Genomic DNA, 15,309 nt, shown 5'->3' with positions numbered 1-15,309 from the left:
ATGAGTAAGTTATGTTTTATTTCACTACTATTAATAATAATAAAATTAAAATCCTGAGATCACAAAATGTAGGTATCTGTTGGCGCGATCTGAGATAGCGCCAACATAAGTAATTTACATATAAATTTTCAAATTTATTATTTTGACGTACCTACCTAACACCTAGTGGATACTATTTATACAAGTTACAATCATAATAGGTCTATAGATTTTAAGATATTACAACTTAGGTACTTATAATATGTAGGTACTTATATTAAATAACAACCTAACGGAATAATATGAAAGCAAATAGTGAGGCTAATATATTAGAGAATCTTTCTTTGTTAAAAATATATTTTATGAACGTAATATTCCCGTATGTGAAATAATTAGGAACATTTTTATTTGTATGACGTATTAATAATATTATCAGTAGAAATAGCTGCAACTGAAACCTTTCATGTACCAAGTTAGTTATTTATAATATACCGCTTTGGATATTCTTATTGAGAAAAATTGTTTATTTTTTATTCTTCGCTGTATTACATAAGTATTATTACTTAGTTGTAAGTCATACTACTGCCATTAAATAAGATAACTAATTACCTAAGTGTGTAGAAGTTTTAATCAAATAGCTATGTAAGAGTTAGTTAAATTGAAATTCTTAACATAATAAGTACCTAATAATTACTATGACGGCGAATGTTTTATTGATGAGTTTACATTTCAATATGCAATACGACATAACTTACGAGTAGAAGGTACATGTAATGTATGTACCTTGATCTAAAAACCAATGACCGTCACTTTACGCTATAGGCTCAGTGAATCCACATATCAAATTTGATAGAAATTGTTCTTAATTAAGTACATAAATTTTACATCATTTTTGCAATAAGAATACTGAATAAGAAGGTCTCTAGAATATAGTCTCAGTTCAGATAAGATTGATTATGCGGATATTACCGATAACTTCTAAATTGTGTACTTACAAGGAATGGTACTATTACCACCAGGTATAATACAATATACATATATAAATATTTAGTGTGGGTTATTTATTATTTATTAATGCAACGTTATGTTACAATTTACCTACCCTAAGATTAAATCAAATGAAATCAACCCCCTGAAATAAAAGAACCACTTAAAATTGTTGCTCAGAACTGAAAAAATCTACTTTTTGAAAGTAACTTGAAAGCTTTTTGTAAGCAGTTTCTAAATGCGTAAGTGAATAAAAATTACGTACTTTTCATATTGTAACAACGTGAACAAAAATATGGTTAAGTGTACATAGATGTTCATCAATGGTTATTCACTATAGTAACGAGGATGATCATCATCAGTGTCATTTGTCAATCTTTTTATAATTATTTTGACATTTACTTAATGAGCGTCGAGAAGATAAAATTTCCTTGACCTCACAAGCCTTCCTTTTTATATGTACCTAGATAGCTGTAGTATAATAGATATCTACTCTTTTGTGTCGGCTCTTTTTGTGGTTTGTGGAATCTTAACCTAAAAACCGGCCAAGTGCGAGTCAGACTCGCGCAATGAGGGTTCCGTACTCGGGTATTTTTTCCAACATTTTGCACGATAAATTAAAAACTATTATACATAAAAATAAAAAATCTGTTTTAGGATGCACAGGTAAAGCCCATTTCATATGATACCCCATTTGGTATAGTTATCTTATTTTCAAAATTGAAACACATTTTAATTTTTTTATAATGATGTCACCACAAATTCGCGGTTTGCAGATTTATTCCTGTACTTGTGCTATAAGACCTACCTACCAACCAAATTTCATGATTCTAGGTCAACGGGAAGTACCCTATAAGTTTCTTACGGAACCCTAAAAACTGGTCAAGTGCGAGTCGAACTCGCATACGAAGGGTTCCGTACCATTGTACAAGATATAACTATACAACACGACGGACGGACGGAAAGACAGACAGACAACAAAGTGGTCCTATAAGGGTTTCGTTTTTTTTTGAGCTACGGAAACCTAAAAATTATGAATTGGTAATTACTCGAGCAAGAATGTGCCAATTTTAAGTCCTACTTAAATATAACTTTGTGAATGTACCTACAGCTACTAACTTACCATTTCAGGTGAAATACCATCAACTAAGTAACTTTTAATTGAGAGGTCTTGTTTTGCTTATTTCTTACTTTACATATTTAATCGACTTCCAAAAAGGACCCGATCGTGATTCGGTGCGTTTTTAGGGTTCCGTACCTCAAAAGGAAAAAAGGAACCCTTATGGGACTACTTTGTTGTGTCTGTCTGTCCGTCTGTCTGTCGTGTCAGTCAAGAAAACCTATTATAGGGTGCTTCTCATTGACCTTGATTCATGTTTGGCAGGTCTTATAGCACATGTAAAGGAAAAAGTTCGAAAGCCGTGAATTTGTTGTAACATCACGAAAAAATTAATGTACCTACTAAATTACATAAAATTAGATGGCTCAGGTTCTACATAAAAGTGTTAGGTATATTTTTACGATCGTCCGGAACCCTTCGTGTGCGAGTCTAACTCGTACTTGACCGGTTTTTTCTAAGTAGACCAATTCCTCCAAAGTTTCTGGATTTTTCATTGTACAAAAAAGATTAAAAACCTCCGCCTCTTTGAAAGTCGGCTAAATAAAACTACCTAGTTAATTATAAAACTATTAATATCACTTATTTAGTACCTAACATAATCGAGCCGTTAGTAAATGTCATAGTAATTTCGTGCTTAAATTATAGTTAATTACTTACCTACCTATTTGTATAATAAATAAGTACCTACCTAATCATTCTTGTTCTACTGTCTGTATACCGATTACCGACTGTACCTACAGGTAATCATTCATAACATTGCATTCCTCTATAATGTCCAGTAAGTAGTTTATTTTCATTGTACTTAGTTATCTAGGTGCTTGTTTAATTTATATTTATTAAACCTAGTTCATACATAACTTAAAAATTTAAAAACCTCCGACACAAAAACCTCTATAAGAAAACTAGAAAAGAGCTGATAACTTTCAAACGGCTGCAAACCGATTTTCTTCGATTATAGCTAAGAACACTCGATCAAGCCATCTTTCAAACAAAACAAAACTAAATTAAAATCGGTTCATTCGTTTAGGAGCTACGATGCCACAGACAGATACACAGATACACAGATGCACACGTCAAACTTATAACACCCCCTTTTTGGGTCGGGGGTTAGTAAATAGACTTGTCAAATAAACTGCAGTTTGTTGAGAAAGTGGCATTCATGTCTTTCTACTATGACTTGTACTAGTAAATTTTTTTCTACAGTTTCCATTTTTGGGATCGCAATTAGCTTAGCATATCTATTATCCACAATTTTGCGATCTGTAAAACTGATTTACTCTTCATACGCGCTTTTCCATACGAACTTATCTATTACGCTGATTATTCTCTTAGGTATTATTTGCTGTTATACCTACTTAGATCTAAAACTAAGCTAATTATCGATTTACTAGCTTCATTATTTATTTACGCCCGCTTGTTGAAAAATTTTGATTTTTCAACGTATAAGTTAAAACATCGTCGTACTCTTGAGTAGGTAGGCAACTGTAACAATGTGCCGCCCGTTTGGAAAAGCACTCGCTTAAGCGGAATTTACATTACGACGTTAGTGGCACGAAATGCATTGCGAAATTAGACGTTTACACATGCAATTGATAGTGAAATCAATGTTATGACACTAATTTTATGCCACTAACGACGTAATGTAAATTTATTTACACCGCTTTGCGTTCGGTTTGGAGCGACGACCGTGGAGAACTGCATTCTGGTAGCGACGCGCCGCACCCTAGTAATTATATCCCAAGAAGTAGAGTACTACAATACAATCCAATTTTTTAGGATTGTAACGCAATTCATATTTTGCAATTATTAACTCTGCGTCTACTTAGCATTGAATAATAGCCCCCGAGCTCATTTGACATTGGTTTATTCTACATTGCTGCTTCACTAAGTGACACTTATAATATTCTTTCGTAGAAAACCTTCAATGGATTAAAAATAAATGTCTAATGAACTCGGTGGCTATCATCCAGTAAAACAAAATTGAGTTGAATTGAATAGATATCGATTTAGCGAATCAGTAAGCTGAACGTGTGTAATAAATACCTAATACAGAATAAGGTAAATATTTTGTAAAAATGTTTAAAAAGTAAAATGTTCGTTGCGAATAAATGTTGATTGCTAAGCAAAATATATTAGGTATCCAGAATGTATTGGAATAATAAAATTATCATGTACCTACCTTGGTAGGTTGAAGCTGTTTAAACTACAGTTGTAACATAATTAGTATTATCCTAATAATATAATAGCTATTGTAATCATATATGTGAAAGAGCGCTTTGTTATAAAATAAAAAATATTATTTTTTCTGCAAACCGTGTTTTATTTTAAATGCCCAGGTACCTATATAAGTAGGTAGAACCTTTTCTGCTTTGTAGGACTTTAGTTAGGACCTTTACCCTGGGTAGCTAGACAACCTGAGCAGCTTACTAAATTAGCGGGGAAGTGTAAATACATATACTTAACAGGACACAGGGTATTGTATGCCTAGGTAGTACTCATACTACATATCGTATGTACATTCAACTTTTTTTCAATGTTAACTTATAACTACTTCTAAATATTCTATACAGAAAAAAAGCAGTGATAGTGCAGTGGTTAAGACGTTGGCCTTCCAGTCGAGTTTCTGGGGTTCACCTTCGATCACGCACGCACCTCTAACTTTTCGCAGTTATGTGCGTTTTAAGCAAAATGTCACTTGCTTTAACGGTGAAGAAAAACAACATGATGAGGCCTAAGAGTTTTTCCCTATGTTCTCAAAGGTAGGTAAGTATGTGAAGTCTGCCAAACCGCGCTCGGCCAGCGTGGTAGACTTTGGCAAACCCCTTCTGAGTCGGCGTTCATGATGATTATAATATTCTCAGTCAACGAAAAACATGTAATTTTTATTTAAAAATACGACTCATTTTATTATTAAATACGACTCATTTTATTATTAACTAGCTGATGCCCGCAGCTTCGCCCGCGTGGATTGGTCAGATCCCCTGCAGCATCAGGATTGAGGAGTTGGAATCCAAATTTTTTATGAAACAATGTCGCAAAGTTCCTCTATCGATTAAAAAAAAAATACGCAAATCGGTTTAGAAATCTCAGAGATTTCGGTGTACATAGGTAGAAAAACACAACTCCCTTTTTGAAAGTCGGTTAAAAAAGTAGCCCTACCTAAGTATGTTACATCCTGGTCAATCCTCTACTTGTCTGTGAAAATCCCGTCAAAATCGGTTCAGCCGTTCCAAAGATTAGCCTTTTCAAACAGACAGACAGACAGACAGACAGACAGACAGACAAAAATTTTAAAAACGTGTGATTCAGTTAAGGTATCGTTCAAATAACCCTATGAGCTTAATATGAGGTAGTTATTTCGAAATTACAGACAGACACTCCAATTTTATTTATTAGTATAGATTACAGAATTTAAACAGAGCAATTTTGTCTTTTCTTTCAACGCCATCTACCATTATATCAACGTACTAGCTATACCAAACTTTACGCAAGTGCTGCTGTCTTTTGTGAAAAGTTCAAACTATTTTATTAGAAAGGTGCCACAGCAACCTTTTATAAGCAACAGATTATAATTAAAGGTTTCACAGTCAATACTACGTATATATGCAGCATGCTATAAGTTAATTTTAATAAATTAACATGTAGTAATTTAGTAATTTTAATAAAAATCATTGAAATTTTGTTTTTAAAAACATTTGTATAGCTCCATCTATTGAAGCGATTTAGTTACGTGACTAAAACTTTGCATATTTGCCAATAGATGGCAAGAAGATTAGTGTTGCCAGTATTCATACTTTTGCTTAAAATAAAGGAAAAATCTACATTATTATAAGAAGTTGTTTATTGTGTTAATAATTTTGTGTAAAATAATAAATGGTTTTGATTAAACCCTTGTGAGTTAATTATCACCCCAAATAAACCACCCATAAAAGGACAATGAATGGCATTTTTAGAGTGCCATTTTAGCAGTTGATAGACAATATAATCATAATTGAATAATAAACTTGCAATTTTACTATTAGGTAGCTAACACGGTGAAAAATAACTTAAAGTGATAAAAAGGGTAGGTGATTTCATGAATGTTTTATTGAGAAATTTAAAAAAAAAACAAAGTTTTGCAAAAAAAAACTATGTTAATATTCAATTTATGGTAATTTTTCTCCTACAAATTTTATTATCAGAGGAAGCCCAATTACTTCCAATCACTATGATGTCTGTTTTATAGATTTTTTAATACGTTTTCTGTCGATAAAATTAGGCATAGTTTTCGTCAATTTAATGTGTGCACATTATGAAGGCCGCACACTGAAATTGTAGGAAGCGAAAGGTCCAATTTTATGGCAAAAGAAGCAGTAAAAAAAAATATGACCACAGATTATGATCCGTGCCCAAACGATCAGAGGAACATTAACTCAGCTGTGGGGCCAACGGTATACAGAGAGCAGAAACGCGGCTCTAACAAAAGTATTCTTTCCGAATGTAATCAGCGCTTTAATGATATTGAACAAAATTAAGCTTCCACCGATTCTCGTGCAGACGCTAAAAGGTCACGGTGGTTTTGGACAATATTTATACCGATTGAAATGTAAGGACAACCCTACCTGTGACTGTGATGATGAAGCAGATGAGTTGGTTTTACATAATATTTTGATAGAATGCCCAAAATTTGGTAGAAAGCTGATAGAGCTGGAATAATTATGTAATAGGATGCTAGCTAGACTCTATTTATAAGATAAATAGAGTCAAGCTCGCATCCTATTAAGTATTATATAAGATAAATAGTTATAAGATAAATAGAGAAACTATAGTCGTCATCCTAGCTAGCAGGAAAGTCAGTAAAATGTTTCTAGAATTTTGTGAAGAATTGACAAAAAAGTAAAAATGAGAAATGCCACTAGAATTAGGTAATACTCACATAGGTAATTCGTACCTAGATGAGTATTAAACAGAAATTAAAATGAAAACAGCAAATAAGAACTTAATTAACTATAAGTATGTCTAAACTTAAGTAAAAAAATAAATAACAGTAAGAAATATGTACAGTTATATAATATAAGATAATATATACATATGTTATACATGTAAAACATAATAAAACTCATTATAATTAATGAAATGCTAAAAAAAACAAAGCTGCTCATTCTCGTCCAACGGAACAAGGCAATAAGAAAAATAAAAGCCATGTCAGCTATCAAAAGTCTCCGACCATCATGTCAGAGAAAAAAAAAATTTAGCAAATAAAAAAAAACATTATGAAGACCCACACTGTGTGTCAAAAATTTTTAGATTATCAAATAAATTTGTATTCCTCCCCACTTGTGACACTATTTAGCATTGAAATTTTGGTAAAGTTTTCAATCAGAGTTATTTTAATATTTTACTTGTCTTGTGTGAGTGTGTCTTCGTTCACGTAGATTTAGGTTTTAAAATTTCCCTGGAGAATTCCTTGATTTTTTGGGATAAAAAATAGGCAACATATATATTAGGTATCCATCTCTAGGATGAAAGCTGTCTTTGTTCCAAAAAAATGATAACCGCGACTTCATACACGTATGTGATTTTTAAATTCTGTGGGAACTTTTTGATTTCACGGGACACAAAGAAGCCCATATCCCTCCCTGGGATAAAAACTGTTCCTGTACTTACCAGATTACGTCAAAATTAGTTAAGCGGATAGGCTGTGAAAAGGAAGCAGACAGGCAAACAATATTAATAATATCAAAATTTAAAAAAATTATTTAATAAGTGTAAATATTTTTGCAGAATGTAAAAACCTCATAATTATTTTAAAAATTCTATTTAACTAGAAAAGGAAAAAAAAAACAAAATAGGGAAATTACAAATAGTTATTTTCGATGGCAGCACCGAGCAAAGGCTTCCTTTCCTTCATTCGTTTTACATTCGGCCGCCAGCTTCGGTCATTGAGTGATGTCGTTAGTAGAGATGAAAAAATGGCGGGATTTCGTCCATATGAAAAGTTTCTAACAAACTTTATTTTCTCATTTTCATGAACGAAACCGAATATTCAAGCGCGAGAATCGGTCATAAACTAAATTGTATTTATGTTAAAAGTAAAATTAGTGAAAGTTTCCCGAGTACGATGTCGGTTGATTCAAAGTGGCAGTTACCTACCTGACATTTTTTTAATGTGATGTGTTGAATGGATGCCGGAATTAAGTTAAATTCGCGCCGCGGGAATGGGTGTATAATCTGTGCTACTTGTTTTGGGAACTTCTGTTGAGATGCCTTTCGTGCAGCGCGTGGTGGATCCAAAGTTTCTCTCACGAACTAGTTTGCGAGATGAAAACGGGAAGCCGAGGGTCACGGATGAGGAACTCCAAGCGGTGACCAACTGTACTCTCAGTAACGCACTTCGACAGCTCGCCTCCTTGGTTCTCCTGGCTGAAGACATCTTCAGTGAGCTCACGTCACAGCTAGAAGGAATAACTGAGAGGTCGAAATGTGCGCGGTCGAAGATCGAATGTATCCAAGAGCTGGTGGAGAAATATGACCCGAAGAAAGTTCCAGTCCGTAAGTAACTAACTACAAAATTAAATATTTTACTTAAGTACAAACTTAATTCTCTACCACTTAGCGTTAATAAAATTGCTATAGGTACCTAGGAGCTCAAGGGCGGTAAGTAGATCCTTAGGCCCACATAGTGATTATATTCTCTTTGCCTAGGACCACCTAATCACTATCTATTTAAATGCATCCTTACATGTAAGTACATATGCTTATAAGATACATTTATCTGTCAACTGTCACTAGAAAATTATGGTTTTCAAGAAAATTACTAAACTATTGAAAATAAATTTAAAACTTTTAAGTAGGTAGGAACCTTCTGTAGGTAGGTACATTGATTATAGTAATATCACTATAAAATTTTGCTTACCTACATTAAATAAAACGATCATTTGGAAATCTCATTAAACCGTACTCCTCAGGCATGCCATGCCGACTTCACAAAAAAGTCCAGCTTGATGCATTACCGCGCGCTATCGAAAAACCTGTTCGTGCTTTCGAGCAGCCCGCAATGGGAAAAAACACCCAGATTCCAATGCAGACCATAAAAACTTCTGAGATAATTTCAAGAACATCCGATGAGGACGCCGCGCCGCCCGCGCTGCGTCTTGACCGTTTAAGTTGTTACACTTGAAAGCATGATTAGCAGGATAATCCTACTACAACTACTTAAATAGGTAGGTATTAACTATTAGAGATGGGCCGACTAGTCGGGAAAGCCGACTATCCGGCCAACCGGTGACCCCGCCGTACAAACGAAGGAAGCACAACTATCGACCCACTATCGACCAAATCTCTGTAATTACACGTCACGCACACAAACTCAACATAAATTCTACGAAACTGGTCACTTAACACCTTCCGATACGCATTTGACACAACGTAGTGATTATATTTTTTTGTTTGACACTTCAATGAAATAATTTAATTTTAAATCGTATCGTAATCGTGCTGTGCAAATTACACAACTTCAAATTGAAGTCTAGGGTTGTCAGAAAATAAATGGGGTAATTTTGCCTAAAAATGAGCAATTTTTTTTTCATTATATTTAGACAAATTTATATTTTATTTTTGATGACAATCATAATATAACTAAGCGAAAAAGGCTGTTTTGTTAATTAAAAGATTTTAAATTGATATTGAAATTTAACTAAAACAAAACTTATTACTAAATTGTAGTACATTTAATATACCAGTCTCCGTCATAATAGCTGCATGCCAAATTTATCATGAAGTACCTAGGTACCTACGTAATTGGTGTACGTACGTTGGACAGATAAAAACATACGTTTTTATCTGTCCAACGTACTTACCATGTTGTCTTCTATGTTTTTTGTAAATGTATATGTTTGTGTGTGCAATAAAGAAATAAATAAATAGGTAATCAAAATCTTACTACATTAATAATATTATTTAGTTATAGTTAATCCATGATAGGTTGTTTTGGTAGGCACCCACCAAAACAACCTTAGCGACGAACGGAGGACTCGTCACGCGTGATGTGGTCAAAGATGGGACGCTATACGGATAGCTAGAATATTTATCTTTAGGTATTTTTTAAGGTCATAAATGTCAGAAAACACAAGACAAATAAAATATGAACCCATTTTGAATAAATAACTTTGAATTTGGCTTAGAGAAAAAAAAAAAACCGCTACCCAAGAGCCGCTTTGTGTAATTTGGTAAGAGATCTACGATATAGGGATGTAAACTTGCCCGGTGTATAACACCAAAAGTAATAAATAGTCTACTAACCCTGCGAGATACGCTAAATAAAATCGCTAACTGGTACATACTTGGATTATTATTAAATATTTTTAGTGAATATATTGCGTTTTTATATTTGACTTTTTAACTTTTTTATTTTTAACTGTCAGGATACGATTATATAGTAAACATGGTGATGGGCACCCTGTTAAGCAGAGATTTTCAATAAGGCCAGAGGCCCTATACTGTAATTAATCAAAATTATGTAAAAACAGAGTAGGTAAATTTTAATACGTTGCAATCGATAAATTATTATTTTCTAGCATCGAACATCCATCGATTTGTAACTATCATAATAAAGACTAATCTAATGAGATCTCATTTTTTAATAATCATCGTGAAAGGGAAAAATAGGGAAAAATAGGAAAATAGGCAAATTTTCATATGTGAATGGTATCATTCCACAACGCACACATACTCATCAACTGACAGTTCCCCTGCTTCATTTGACTTTTCGGAGCATACCATCCTGAGTATTTATTCATCCAAGTATCCGGCATATTTTGTAGTCGTCGACTAGTCGCCAAAGTATGCCGATTATAATTGGCGCTTCGCAAATAAAATAAAACCATCATTTTATACCTACTTACTTGTTTTGAATATAACACGTTTTTATTAACTCGCTTTTTTATCGGTCTGTTTGTTTGTTTGTTTGGTACTGCACTCTAATTCAAGCTGATTTCCCGACAAGTTAGCGGCTAGTTATAAACAGATTAGAACTGGATAAATTTTTTGTTCCTCTGTTTCTTTGTTTGTTTGTTCGGTAGGTAGGTAATTCGGTGTATTGCCGACTAGTCGACTGGCAATTTGAAAACCGATTAGTTAGTCGACTACTCAAACAATCAGCAAACAATCAAAATCAATTAACTTTTAGCATCTGTAAGATGTTGATGATGTTTAGAAATGTGTAGCATTCACATTCCTACAGCCTTCACTAAACAACGCATAAAGTACGATCTTCAACCTATAGCATCGCCAGTAAAAAAAGTCATAAATAGTGTAGGTACTTAAGTCTATGATATTAAAATGCATGAAATAGGTAGGTACAATAAGCATAAGCATAGTAGAAGTTAGAACTACTCCTAGGTAAATGTTATTGAAACACTTCACTTCATAAGCAAATGTAGGTAAAGCCTAATCTAGATTATGGACTTTGTATTGTGCTGCTCTTGCATCAAAGACGATTTACTAGATTCTAGCTACATAGATATATCTTTGATTCGCTTATTTAATTACTTAATATGTAATATTAAAAAAAAAAAACAAATCAAATAACAATTAGTAGGCACTTAAGTAAGTACTCATGAATCAAGTGCCGATTGACTGGCGAGCCTATGCCTATGAAGGTAATGGAATGGCGACCTCGCACCGGAAAGTGCAGTGTTGGATGATACCACTACGTGCTCTAGGTGGACAGACGACATCAAACGAGTCGCGTGGATACATGAAAACCAATGGATTCAGGAGGCGGCGGTGCAAGACTGTTGCGTGAGGAAGTCCATACAAGAGATCTATGTCCAGCTGTGGACATCCATCGCTCGATGACGATAGTCAACCTTTGGCAGCTAATGATCCCATCCTTTCTATAGTCAAAGTGCTTTGTCTATTCCAAGCTATGGGTTGGCGAGTTCCGTGGAACTGCATCATTAGTGCACGGGCTTCATCATTATGTGATTCAGTCAACTCCAGACCCGTCTCAGTAAAAAGAAAAATGCTTCGCTTTTCCGCAACGCATCACCTATTTTTAAATCCTACGGACTTCGAATATCATCACTACATTAGCTGTCCACTAGAGACGGAAGTTAACCAATACCAATGGTTAATTTTCGTATCCTTGCACAGCATACTTTTCTCTTATTAGTTGATTTTTCCGTCATCATCGCTCATTGTCCTCACACACACTGATGAACAATCAGCCTAAAGCGGAACCCATGGACCGTACTTCGACTTTACTCAGATTTAGGTTTCAGTCAAAACGAGATAGTTTTCTTTTAGCTGTATAGCGCTGTCTCGTTTTAATAGGGTCTGAACAAAGTCAAAGGGCGCTCTACATAATAATTACCTATCCCTACACAGTATATAAAATAAAGTTGCTTCCCGCTGTCTCTTTTTAAATTCTTACGCAACGGATTTTAATGCGGTTTTCATTGATACATAGAGTATTTCAAGAGAAAACGATTAATATTGATTTGTATTAATTTATGTGCCGGGGCGGGTCGCTAATAGATCATAATTCATAACTACATAATAATTATTATGCTAGGTGTGAGTCTCATGAGTCATGACAGATGGTCTGGGAAACACCTGCGATATTGTATGTGTTTATTGCTGCAGTTACGTGAACTACAGTAAAATTGCATCCCAAATGCAATTTTGCAGTCTGCTTGCCGTCCATGTGGTTAGACCCTAAGCGAAACTGAAATTGAAAGAGAATAGATGAAACGTAACCATAACAATATGTATTGTCTTCACACTTAACCAATTAGCGCTCAGCGCCTGTCGTTGTGTAAAAGTAAACACTAAGATTTATTTAGTCAATATTATTCATCGACCGATTTATGAACACATAATATGTAGGTATGTTGGTTACACATAGAAATTCAGAAGTAAAGAAGGCGGTACATGGCCGAAGTTTTCTCCAGCTAACCGTCGAGTTATAATTACTGCGAAAACTTAATTAAACTTAACAGCGTAACTGAATATCACCTATAATTGCCAATTGTCATCTACTTTAAATAATAGGTACATTAATAGGTACTTCACATTATCGATGTTTTTAATCTACATACACTATAGTAGCTTAGATCAACGTAAAGCAAAGTTCAATGTCCGATAAAGACTTTATCAACTTTCTTTGTAACTAGGAAATGAGTTCAGAGCGTGGCAATTAATTAAAGGAGTAATGCGAAACCACAATATAATATATTATTGTAATCTAAGGTAATCTTATTTAAAAATTGTTCAAAACAATTTCAAAAAATATACCTACTTGGTCCTTCTTTTATGACAAATCTTTCCCTGTCTATATTTCATGGTATTCAACTTTGTTTACATTTGTTAACTTTTGTTAACATTAGATTATTTTAAATAACTTAAACGAATTTGACTCTAACTAATGTCCATAACAAATAGTTTGCCTTGGATTTCCCATGGCTTATTTATCCCTTGTCCAAGACGTGTCCGTTCATTCTCGTGACCAGTGTGTCAAAAACGACAGAACGCCATTTACGACCTTATTTATTTTTCCTTCTCAAAGAGTTATTTTGCGTCCAAGAGAGTAAATGTTTAGTTTTTTGTCAGTTTTTTAGTATACCTACTATCACATTCCGGAAAAGATTAAAGACAACCGCCTTAAAGGTTTCACTCATAATATTATGTGTTCTTTCGGGTCTTGCTACACAGAAATGACTAATAACAGAATGCTAATTAAAATGGGCGGCGGGTTAGATGGTTGAATAAATTTCAGAACTTATATCATCCAGTGCAGGCAGGTTTCCTCCAAACATTTTGATTTCTCATATAAAAAGAGAACTTACCCGAAACTATTTTAAACTTCAACTGAACTAATGCCTAGCTACAAAGTTATAGTTAGTAAGACATTTATAGATATTAAACATTTTGTAGCAAAAATTTTAGTAGAAAAGAAAAGTTTGCAATTTTATCGTGTCAAAATGCCATAAATCATGATGGCGGCAGCGGTTATGATCTCAACCACCGAATAATAACAGAGGATGTGACTATGTCATATAAATCTGTGTTGTCCTACTTTGTATGGAGTAAATTATAGTTCCCGTGGCCCGCATCTCAGATGCCGACGATAAAGTTCTTGATTAGGAAGTAAGACACCGCTATCTTCCTTTGTATATCAATGCTATCAGAACTCTTAAATCGTTCCTAAGAACAGTCTTCAGTTCAGAAGCCTGTGAAAGATTGTTTTTTTAAATGAAATCAGCTTTACTTAGTTAATCCCTGATGACATAAATTTTAAATGTTAAAATATGGACTAACTTGAAAAACTTTTCCAATATGGATTAAGTAACATACAATAAATTACGTACTACGTATCGGCTTGTCTGAATTTTATTGAAGCCGTCTATCATAATCAGGGACTTTAGTGATACGGGCCTTTTAAGTTAACCAGATATGGAGGGCAAACTAACTAGGGGCCCATAATACATAGTGCACATTGCTACCAGTCTTTCATTTAGCAAAATACGAAAGTAAATAACTCAAAATTTAAAAAACCCCCGACACAAAATCCTCTTTAAGAAAACTAGAAAAGAGCTAATAACTTTCAAACGGCTGAACCGATTTTCTTCGATTATAGCTAAGAACACTCTCGATCAAGCCACCTTTCAAACAAAAAAAAAACTAAATTAAAATCGGTTCATTCGTTTAGGAGCTACGATGCCACAGACAGATACACAGATACACGTCAAACTTATAACACCCCTCTTTTTGGGTCGGGGGTTAATAAATAAATAATGGTTTATTCGCTGGAATGTGGGTACAACTAGGTAATAGTACCTACTTACTTAGTTATTGGTTAAAAGTAAATAACTGTGTAGAGATTACTGATATGGAGATTACGAATTCCATTTTGTTCGAAGATTCTTTTCTAACGTAACACTATCTTCCTAACTTCAAATCATGTTCAGTAGGATTTTATAAATTGGGTTGCCTGTGTTATGTAGTTTAGTAATAGTTTAAATGCAAGACCTTGGGTACGAAATGCTATTGAAAAATATCATTTATAGCTGCGATTATTGGTACGTTTATATGGTTCTACCCCATGAACTGTTAATTTGAAAACATCTACAGTTTTGTCTTGTCCATTAATTAATTATTGACCAATCTTTAACCTAAGATTCGAAGAACCTTACGATTTCATTAAGTAAAAAAGCGCTTTTACTTTCGTTCATTCATTTCCT

The 15,309-nt window shown here is 33.9% G+C and overlaps 1 protein-coding gene across 1 annotated transcript in view; it reads left to right on the top strand.

Annotated features, from left to right (window-relative positions):
• Positions 1-7,966: 7,966 nt before the first annotated feature.
• The window catches only part of LOC123867558, a 94,231-nt gene continuing 86,888 nt past the window's right edge, over positions 7,967-15,309 (top strand). Inside the window, exon 1 of the mRNA XM_045909645.1 lies at positions 7,967-8,617. Within this exon, the coding sequence (XP_045765601.1) occupies positions 8,329-8,617 (289 nt within the window). The 5' untranslated portion in view covers positions 7,967-8,328. The remainder of the gene's footprint in view (positions 8,618-15,309) is intronic.

The sequence above is a fragment of the Maniola jurtina genome, chromosome 8, assembly GCF_905333055.1.
Source record: "Maniola jurtina chromosome 8, ilManJurt1.1, whole genome shotgun sequence".
In the NCBI taxonomy this organism is placed as follows: Eukaryota; Metazoa; Arthropoda; class Insecta; order Lepidoptera; family Nymphalidae; genus Maniola; species Maniola jurtina.
Note: the sequence above shows the minus strand (reverse complement) of the source record. Positions and strands in the feature narration are given on the sequence as shown.